General features: G+C 43.1%; 1 protein-coding gene across 3 annotated transcripts; it reads left to right on the forward strand.

Moving 5' to 3' along the window:
- The first annotated feature begins 806 nt into the window (after window positions 1-806).
- On the forward strand, window positions 807-10,622 carry nck2a (NCK adaptor protein 2a). Of its 3 annotated transcripts, none has more exons than XM_028991617.1 (5): window positions 808-940; window positions 2,702-2,834; window positions 3,663-3,910; window positions 8,204-8,991; window positions 9,511-10,622. In XM_028991617.1, the coding sequence occupies exons 3-5, from the start codon at window positions 3,679-3,681 to the stop codon at window positions 9,706-9,708; spliced, it is 1,218 nt and encodes a 405-aa protein (XP_028847450.1). In that variant the 5' UTR covers window positions 808-940; window positions 2,702-2,834; window positions 3,663-3,678; the 3' UTR covers window positions 9,709-10,622. The 3 variants fall into 3 exon arrangements, with proteins under 3 accessions (XP_028847452.1, XP_028847450.1, XP_028847451.1); XM_028991618.1 differs by lacking the exon at window positions 808-940 and adding an exon at window positions 1,943-1,997; XM_028991619.1 differs by lacking the exon at window positions 2,702-2,834 and having other exon boundaries at window positions 807-940.

A 10,622-nucleotide genomic window follows, 5' to 3' on the forward strand; every position in this document is an offset into this window, starting at 1 on the left:
GCATTAAAGATCATGTTTGGGCAGTGGTGGCCTAGCGGTTAAGGAAGCGGCCCCGTAATCAGAAGGTTGCAGGTTCGAATCCCGGTCTGCCAAGGTGCCACTGAGCAAAGCACCGTCCCCACACACTGCTCATGACTGCCTACTGCTCACTCAGGGTGATGGGTTAAATGCAGAGGACAAATTTCACTGTGTGCACCGTGTGCTGTGCTGCAGTGTATCCCAACGACAATCACTTTCGCATTATATCCTGCAACACCTTGACCGTCTCAGATCTTGCTTGTGGAATTTATTTCGGCTTTTAACACAATTATGCCAAAGACCCCTTCTTACACTTATACTTCAAGAATTCATCAGACACCCTTATCCAAAGATACTTACAATTAGCAGCTGTGGTAGTAGCCTATATACTCACCTATATACCAGAGGTCCCAGTTTCAAATCCCACTTATTACCACTGTGTCAATTACTGCAGAAATAAATATACAACCAACAAAAAGGATCGATATTTCATCATCTTAAAGTTACAGATACATGCTAAGTTTTTTTTTGTTGTTTAATATATATTAGATGTGCGGGATGATTCCTTGTGTCATATATATTTTTCGGTAAATTACCTTACTCTAATCCCACACGTCACCTTTTCATATTCTCCTAATTCACTTTGAGTCTTTTTTCTTCAAATTTTCCACTTTTATGGCTTTAATTGGATTAATTTGACATCAACCTTGCGGCGTATGTTGCTGCTCTGAACTCTCGCGGTAAACTCCGGAGTTGTGGAACTTCCCGGCGCTCCTACCTGCGCGTGACGTCACGCCAGCCGCCAAACCGGCGCGGCGGGTCACGGCGGCGCGTGGATGGGTGAGGAAAGTTCTGGAAAGCCGCTCGTCTTCTTCTCACGGTGAGGCCCGGCGGCAGAGACCGTGACAGCGGACGCGCGGAGGTAAGCGGAGCCGCTAACGACGAGGAAACGCGCTTCTCTTCGTAAACGTCCGAGAATATTCGGCAACGACAGTGTCTTGAAATACAGTAAATGTCACACCTTTATCCCAGCAAACACCGCGCTAGAGAATTCTGAACTCTGGGGTGGTGGTAGCCTAGTGGGTAACACAGTCGCCTATGAACCAGGTTGAAATCCCGCTTACTACCATCGTGTCCCTGAGCAAGACACTTAACCCTGAGTGTCTCCAGGGGACTGTCCCTGTCACTAATGATTGTAAGTCGCTCTGGATAAGGACGTGTAATAAATGCCGTAAATGTAAATGGACGACAGGCGTCCCCGTGGTGAAAGTTTTGTGCTGAGAACTGGTTTAAGGTGCGCGAGTGAAACTCTGAATACGGTCACATGAGACCTGCTTCGCCCGGACGATTAATCGCGTCTCGGGTTCGCGTTGCGTACAATTTATACCCGAGATCACGCTTCATTCCCACCCCACGCTGCGTGGCGCGCTTCGTGGTTGCGGGTCGTGTGCAGGGTGCGTGCGGAGACGAACAGTATCTGATCGGGTGAAAGGTCGCCTCATTGTCGTGTGAGTCGTGTGACGCGCCTTCGTTTCGAAGTGGGAGGATTTTCTCGTCGGGCAGGACCGGCGCTCGGCTGTCGCCTGGACTTTGGTCCCCACGCCGTGTGTTTGCTGAGTGGGGGTCAGCAGCTCGTTTAGTCCTCCAGCACAGACTCGGCTCAGAAAGGGAGGACACGGGACGGCGAGGAAGGAGCGAGTCGAAGAACATGGATTTTACTGGCGCTGGGTCCTTGTCTGAATTTATTTAAATTATGGATTCGCTGATCCAATACTATCACCGTGTTTTTTTTAAGTGGGCTGATCCCTTGCACCCCACTGCTGTCAGGCTTAGATACTTTACTCCGGTATTGTATTTAAGCACGACGCCTCTGGATGTTCTTGCTTGGCGCTGCCACCCCTCAACATTTGGGCTGCGAATATTGTTCTGTTCACAAATGAGTAAATATTCAATCGATGTCCGATAGTCGTATTGGAATGGTGCGTCCCTGTTTTGTTTGTGGTCTGATTTATTGATTTATTGTGTTATTTATGAGCTTCCTCAAGTGGTCAAACACGAGTCCTCAGATCATAATTCTTCTGTATCAGTTTCTTACCCAAATATATTGGAAAACAAACTATTAATAATTCAATTCTGCTAATTTTTTCTTCTTTGTTACTTTCATCATAGAGCCCTGCTGGAAGAAGATTTTTTTTTTTTCAGGGAAGACAAAACTGTGTTTAGAGCTGGTCAAAACGTATTATATCATGCCACTCTGTGTTTGACCTCCCTTGTACACTTTTTAAATGTATTTTTAAAGAGTTTAAAAAGCAATGTGTATGTCCACAAATAATAAATCTGCCAAAGCAGCAACTCCATTTCGTTCTCTGCCAGTGATTTTTCTCACTGAAGCAGCACTTCACACAGTTCTTATCTGACCTGCCCATGGAAGTCATGTTGACCATTGCCTCAACTTCCACGCTTGCCCGTTTTGATTGGATTCAGTGCAGCACAGCGCAGCAGTACAGGAAAGGAGCACAATTATGACAGGAATACCCTGAATTTCCATGATCAACCCATATGTTGATCATGGAAATTCACTTTATGTGTGTGTGGGGTGACTAGTTTTCACTTTGTACTGACCAGAGTGCTGTGCGGTCACAAAGGAGAGATGTTAGAACTGACCGGTATTTTATGTTTATAGGATGGACGAATGAAACAGAAGTCTGTGATGAAGATGGACTATCAGTAAATAGACAATCGAAAGAATTTCAACTGAGGGGAGAGAGACAATAAAATAAGTACTGCTGCCATTTGTGCAAGAAACTAAGACAAAGGTGACTTTTATTTTATTTTTTTTTTTTTGAGGGCTACCCTCCCAAATAGACAATCACTTCACTTTCAGTGTTCTTTGCAAAATCAGAATTTTTCAGTCTCATCCTCTTGTCCTTGTTGTACTACCCTCGCCTTAGGGGCAGTGGTGGCCTAGTGGAATAAATGCAGAGAACACACTTCGTTGTGTCACCATGTGCTGTGCTGCGCTGCAGTGTTTTACTATGACAATCACTGCACTTTTACTTTTGTGCATTGATATCTATTATGACTGTTTTGCTTATTGTATGCAGTAGTCTTTATGCTGTTCATTTCTGCAGTGTAGCAAGCACCCGCAACCCCAGGGAATATGCAAATATCCATAAACTGCGGCTTTGTTGCATTTATTCATGAACTTATGTCAACTGGGACATCCTGGACACTGGGATTTTGAGTAATTTTTTTTTTTTTAACTCTATGGTGAGAAGTGTCCATTGACTAGTGGTGGTGTGCTATCAGCAGGTTTTAAATTGACAGAAAGCAGCGTTAAGCGGGATGAAATGTACATATTCCAGATGCTAATGAACTGTCGATGAAGTGTGTGCGATGATACCTTGTCTCATTTTACTGTGTCATTGGTTTAGTCCTGACATTTCCATGGGGGTGTCACTATTCAAATTGGTGGTAGAGATCTCCAGGATGCGCAGTGGCACCAAACTCTCATAATGATTAGCACGGAATAACATTCCATTTACTGCTCTAGTTGGCTAGTACTTATGTTTTGTGTTTCAATTCCTTAATGATTGAGGCAAATTGAAAGGAGAAACGATTAATCATTTCTCTTCCTTTCCCAGAGGGTCTCCATGAAAGATGACTGAGGAAGTGATTGTTGTTGCCAAGTGGGACTATGCAGCTCAGCAGGACCAGGAACTTGACGTGCAGAAAAATGAGCGGCTTTGGTTGCTGGACGACTCAAAAACATGGTGGAGGGTACGGAATGCCTCCAATCGCATCGGGTATGTTCCGTCCAATTACTTGGATCGGAAGAGCACATCATTGCGGAAGAAAGCATCTTTGGTGAAGAACCTGAAAGACAGTTTTGGTAAGATCTCTCACACACACACACACACACACACACACACACACACACACACACACACACACACATATATATATATATATATATACTTTTTTTTTTTTTTTTTTTTTTTTTGAAAGGAAATCTATCATCGTGTAAGGAATATTGGATCAAAGTAAATTATTTTAAACAACCTTTTAATAATAATTGGTGCAAAATTATGTCTCGAAATATACATGCTGTTCAAGTATTACTAAGGGTCTGACGGTACACAAAAACATTGCTTGTTTTTTCTTTATTTATTAAATTACTGGTTATGATTTCGTAATTGGGTGCTGCTTCCAGGTCACATGGTCCCTTTCACATTCATGCAGTGTGTGTGTGTGTGTGTGTTTAAGAGCCCGTATCTCTGTTTAGCTTGGGTGGTATTGGATGGTGTGTAATGCAGGGCTGATGGCATTCAGGTGCCACACCTGTGACTGCACAATAAATTAATAGCAATTTTCCCCAGTGATCTGACACTAAATATGATGGACGTAGCTCAGAGTGCAGCTTTCACTCTCAAACACACACCAACAATAGGCTCACAAGGCAATAAGCCAATCAGAAATAGGGAAGGGGCAGGCCTTGGAGCTAGACGGATAAAATCTGCAATCTCTGACTTTTCCTTTTATAAGGAAAACTTACTCTGATATTACTGAACCAGGAATATCCTAGTGCAGAGGTAAAAGTAAAGCTGGAAGTAGCCTAGTGGGTAACACACTCGCCTATGAACCAGAAGGCCCAGGTTCAAACCCCACTTAGTGTGTCCCTGTAACTACTGGATAAGGGCGTCTGGTAAATGCTGTAAATGTAAGTGTTTTGTGTGTGGTAGTAGCCTAGTGGGTAACACACTCGCCTATGAACCAGAAGACCCAGGTTCAAACCCCACTTACTACCATTTTTTAAAGTGAGGTGATTGTCACATGTGATACACAGCAGCACAGCACACGGTGCACACAGTGAAATTTGCATTTAACCCATCACCCTGAGTGAGCAGTGGGCAGCAATGACAGGCGCCCGGGGAGCAGTGTGACGGTGCTTTGCTCAGTGGCACCTCAGTGGCACCTTGGTGGATCGGGATTCGAACCGGCAACCTTCTGATTACGGGGCCGGTTCCTTAACCGCTAGGCCACCACTGGCCCGTTGTGTCCCTGAGCAAGACACTTAACCCTTAATCAAGGGGGGGACTGTCCCTGTAACTACTGATTGTAAGTTGCTCTGGATAAGGGCGTCTGATAAATGTAAATGTAAATTTTGATCATATTATCTGGTTGAGCCTGCATGGTAAATGAACAGTCAGCAAACCACAACTTCTGGTCTTTCTAGGGGTGTTGAAATTAATCGTATGCATTGCAATGCAGATGTGGTCGATATTGCATTGATTCCTTGCTTTGGGGATTTTCTGGCGGTGTTATAAAAAATTTTGTTAAAAAGTAGTGCTGGTTGTGATTGTGGTGACCTGATCAGCACGGTGCACCACCCGGCGCCCTTGTTCTCGCACCGCAGTCATTTGTTGAACACTGAATGCTTCGTGCGACTGATAGAATCTAAACAGCCAAGTTTTCTTTCTACTTTGAAACACACACATGAAGCGAAAATGGAGAAAAAGCTGATCTTTCTTTTAGTGTCCAGGGATCTACAACACGACATTATCATCTTACCAGTCTGAAAGCAGCTTTAGATTTTCTACAATAAGCAGAAAAACGGTCTGTGTTCAGTCCGCGCTCACCTGATGCCACGGACATCTGAACCAGATGTTTTTCTGCCCTTTCTGGAGTCCGCTTGTAACGGGTTTGGGTCTGTGTGTAGTGGAGGGAACACTGGTGAAGCATGCAGAGAATGGAGACCCACTGGGAAGTATAAAGAGAATCTCATGCCGCTGCAGGTTTTTCCAATCACACACTCTGCACCAGGACCGGGGCAGACGACTAACTCAGCCCACAGCATAGTGACGTACTACCAGTAAATACAACCATCACAAGGTGATCGGCAACATTATCATGTGACAATGTAGAAATTGTATGGGATGCATCGCGAAGCATCAATATCGAGGCATTGATAATTGTAATTATGACCAGTGAAGGGTCACACCTTTATCCTTTCTGTATGATTTGCTGCTTGTAAATTTGTTTCAGTGATTGGTTAAAGGTTTTCGCATGTTGTAAATAAATGTGTTCAATGTTCATTTGATTTGGAAATTTCAGCCGTCGTTGTCAGGTGATTGTAACCTCATATACAACACGTATAAACACTCTGGGACTTACTCCTGTTCTTCCATGGCAGGTGGTGAGCCAAATAAATACAGAGTATTTATTATTGCAGGGCGTCTATTACTTTTCACAGGCTTTTATCCGAACACGACACCACAGTTCTTACTCCGTTTTCGTTTGCTGTTCAAAACCACACTCCCCTTGTACAACAGTGCTGCTCTCTTTAAGCACCCCTCACATTTTACACTTTTGTTGAAGTTGAATGTGTGATGTCACAACCGCGCTTGTGGCAGTGTATACTGATTTGGGTGACCTGTGAACTTAGTTAAAAATGCAACATTTTGCAATGATGTAAAATTTCGTAATTAGTAATTTTATGTGAGTTTTTATTTATAGGTAAGCAAGTGCTGTTAATCATATTGCAATCGCATATTACAACTCAGTTATCGCATTCAAATACAATTAATATTGCACCAAGGATTCAAATCTGACATAACGATGATCCCCCTCAATAATGACAATCATGGTTATACACAACTTTTTATACATAATATATTTATAATGTACGTTGCACTCTCTCTGCTGTTAAGGCTCTTTCATACTGTGTTGCATCAAAAGTTTCTATCCACTCATCAGCTGCTTTTGTCTTCTCAGGTACAGTTTATTTAAAGATGTGATTTACCTTCACAACATTTATTTATTTATTAACAAGATTTATTTTATTATTTTGCCATTGCCATTCTGCTCCCTTTCTTTCTTTAACTCCACCGGGGCTATGATCAGTGGGGACATTCAGTATTCGTTGGTAGGGATGTATTGTGTGAACTGTATTTATCTATTATACTGTCTTAATTGTTCTTTTAACAATGTGTAACAAAAACATTGAGAGTCCACACATTCACTGTCTCGTGTAACAGGACATAGAGCTGTGTGTGTGTGTGTGTGTGTGTGTGTGTGTGTGTGTGTGTGTGTGTGTGTGTAATGTGAGTACATAAGTGTGCAGTCAGTTTAAGATAATCTCGCTGCCTATGAATGAGTCATGCAATGGTCTCAAAATATATAAGAATAGAAACCACCATATTTCCTGGGGAACATGTCAGCTGGTGCATGTTGGAACATGGGTCAGTCAGAAGCGTAAGTGTAAAATAAAAGAAGCTAGATGTGTCTCTCACCGCACTAATGCCTGCGGAGTGGAGGTAGAGGAAAGATACACGGCCATAATTTGACTTTATATATATATATATACACACACACACACACACACACACACACACACACGCTATAAAATGTTTGCGTCGTAGAGGAAACTGGTGAAGCTTACAGAGAAGGAAAATCCACCTGGAAGTATGAGCTCACATCACCGCTGGGGTCCCCATCACACTCATTTTATTACGCTCACAGCACCTCAGTTCCACCACAGCCAGAACGTGTGACTCCTGGTCAGAGTTCCCCTGTCACTCTGTTTCACCAAGGTTGGTGGTCAAAAGCAGACAACACATTTTGTTGTCACCACGTTCTGCAGCCACATCAACCCCATCTGAGTGTGTTTTCTGCAGCAGGCAGCAAAACTGAGCCAGTCACATTTTTGCAATGAAAAGTGTCTGAACAAAAGGAGTGAGAGAGAGTAAGTGTGTGTTTATGAGTGTGTTCATCTGCAAAAGTGTGCATCTGCAGTAGTGAACAAGAGAACAGGTTGACATTCTGTTCTGGCACCTCAGGTGGCACTTTATTTTAAAAGTATATATTTGGCAGATGTAAAACATACATTATTATAACAGCTCAAGGAGCAACATGTTCATGCACTTTCTAAAGATTTTATTCTATTTGTTCTAAAAAAAGCACATGTATCGCGTGTTGTGTGGAGCAAGTGCACAGACCAGGCGGCGTCAGACATGCAAGTGCAGGAGAAAGATGCTGGATGTAGATGGGCTCACAGGAAATTTGCTCAGTGTCTTGTGATATTTAAAATATCACTTAATTAGTAGAAAATACCTCATACCAGTTAAAAGCCTCATTAATCAGACTTATTTTTTTTTCCATTTTTTTTTCCTCTCGCTTCTTTCAGGACTGGGACGGACCAAGAGGAAGACCAGTGCCTCCCCAATACCCAGCAGTGAAGCGGAGTTCCCGTCCTACAGCAGTGTGGGTGGAGGAGGGACACTGAGCACCGGTGGCGATCGCATCTACGACCTCAGCATCCCAGCCGTGGTCAAGTTCTCCTACAGAGCGGAGCGGGAAGATGAGCTCACACTCGAGAAGGATGCCCGGGTGGTGGTGATGGAGAAGTGCAGCGATGGATGGTGGCGGGGTAGCCATGCTGGCCAGGTGGGCTGGTTCCCCTCCAACTATGTCCAGGTGGAGCCGATTCCTGGAGAAAGCATTGGGCTGGATGGAAGATGGGGTGGTGGATTTCTTCGTGACTCAATTAAAGGCCGTAACCACATCAGCTTGTTGGGTGGTGGTATCTCGAATGGTGGAGAAGAGTTGAGGGTCCTCCATGTAGTTCAGACGCTCTACCCTTTCACCTCACAAACCCCTGAGGAGATCAGCTTCAGTAAGGCTGAGAGGATGGAGGTTCTGGAGAAGCCAGAGGGTGATCCTGACTGGTGGCGCTGTCGAAACGCACGTGGCCAGGTGGGCCTTGTACCCAAGAGCTATGTAGTCGTTCTGAGTGACACCAATCCAGAGAGGGGCTCACCACCTGGGGTCGGGGCATCCATGGGTCACTCAAGCACAGGAACGTTTGCAGGGAAGGACTGGTACTACGGAGCTGTGACGCGGCACCAGGCGGAGTGCTTGCTGGATGAGAGGGGGAAGGAAGGAGACTTCTTGGTTCGCGATAGTGAGTCTTCGGTAAGTGATGGAAGGATGAGTGGTGAGAGGTTGAATGTTTGTTTTCTTCATTTTACAGCATGCTGCTAATCAGTGTCAATGTACATTCTGAACGCTTGGCTTGGAACAAGTTTTTTTTTTTTTTTTTTTTTTTTTTTTTTTTTTTTTCCCATGCATTGATTTCCAAAAAAATACCTGTTTCATGTGTAGGTGAATAATTTGTGAAACCTATTATTTTAAACTCAATCAGATAGTGTCTAACACTATCATTTTGATAATCTACTGGGATTGGGTAAGCATGCACCTACTCACAAGTAGTTGTGGTAATTTTTTGGTAAGTTTTAGAGTAATTTAGAATGTCCTTGATTGCCATGTAAGATTTAGTCCTTATTATGCACAATACATTTATGCAAATACTACATTTATTAACATTAATTTCAATATATATTAATGGTGATTATGATGGTGTAAGTCTGAAGACTGCCCTCTACTGGTTGTGTTAAACAGTTGTCTTTCTCTGTCTTTCTTTTCCCTCTTTAGCCAAGCGATTTTTCTATTTCCTTGAAAACTGAAGGGAAGAGCAAGCACTTTAAGGTTCAGCTGTCTGACGGGCAGTACTGCATTGGTCAGCGGCGGTTCAACAATGTGGACGAGCTTCTGAAACACTACAAAAAGGCGCCTATCTTCACCAATGTTGATGGAGACAAGCGTTACCTGATCCGAGCCCTGCCACCTTAGTCTTATGGTGACCTTTTTGTGTCTCGATAAAAACAAAGGTCAATGCTCTGGCTAAAAAAAAAAAAAACATTATTCAGGTGAATGTTCAGGTACATCAGCAGGTATAGTACATGGTTCCCACCTCTGATCCTGATGTTGAATTAGAGATCAGGAACAGGGTACTGTAATGCCATCTTTTAGCTTCTCATGATGTCATTTCTTTCTCACAAATGCATTTGTGGCTGTGGAGACTGAGCAGATTTCTTTTTTCTCCTTAAAATGTTATTGTTCTCAAACATCTCAGCATCAGCACTAAAGCAATTGCCTACATCTGTAAAATACTTCATTGTTTTCTTTGTATTGACTTATGCTCATGCATTTAACTGTTCTAGATTGTTTGTTTGGCAGAAGGTCTAGCTGATTGAACTTCAGTACACTCTCAGAATTCTTGTGCCTGTCTGCTGAAGTGTTTTCCTACACTGACCAGAGGTAATCCCATGTTAGCAGCTCAGGGCCCACTCACAGTGCAGCACATTTTTCTGCCATCTGGTCTTTGGATTGTCACAATCTAAAGGATTTGCAATCATTTATATTTGGAAAAAATCCCACACTAAAGCTTAGCAGCTCAGTTTTTTGTGGAGCTGGGGAGTGAATCCTGTCCTTGGTGCCAATAATTCCCAACAGCAGAAGGAAACATGTCTCCTTGTTGGAAACTGCTACATACTCTGGGATCAATGTTGAGGTTCTCCAATTAGTTATATGTTATTTAAAAAATTATTCCGCTGAATTTATATACATTTGTTTCTGTATATAAGTATTTTACGCTAACAGAAATCAGCTAAATGTGTCTGTTATGATCCAACCTGATAGTGCTGTACACTTGTAAACCTGATAGTACTGTTTACTTTTTGTTTATTAAAAAGTTCTACAGAGTA

Source organism: Denticeps clupeoides, chromosome 9, assembly GCF_900700375.1.
Source record: "Denticeps clupeoides chromosome 9, fDenClu1.1, whole genome shotgun sequence".
NCBI classification, from domain to species: Eukaryota; Metazoa; Chordata; class Actinopteri; order Clupeiformes; family Denticipitidae; genus Denticeps; species Denticeps clupeoides.

Coding starts and splice junctions, on each gene's coding strand:
- nck2a (XM_028991619.1), top strand. CDS start 3,679: ATGACTGAGGAAGTGATTGTTGTTGCCAAGTGGGACTATGCAGCTCAG. Junction 3,911..8,203: donor GAACCTGAAAGACAGTTTTG/GTAAGATCTCTC, acceptor CGCTTCTTTCAG/GACTGGGACGGACCAAGAGG. Junction 8,992..9,510: donor TTCGCGATAGTGAGTCTTCG/GTAAGTGATGGA, acceptor TTCCCTCTTTAG/CCAAGCGATTTTTCTATTTC.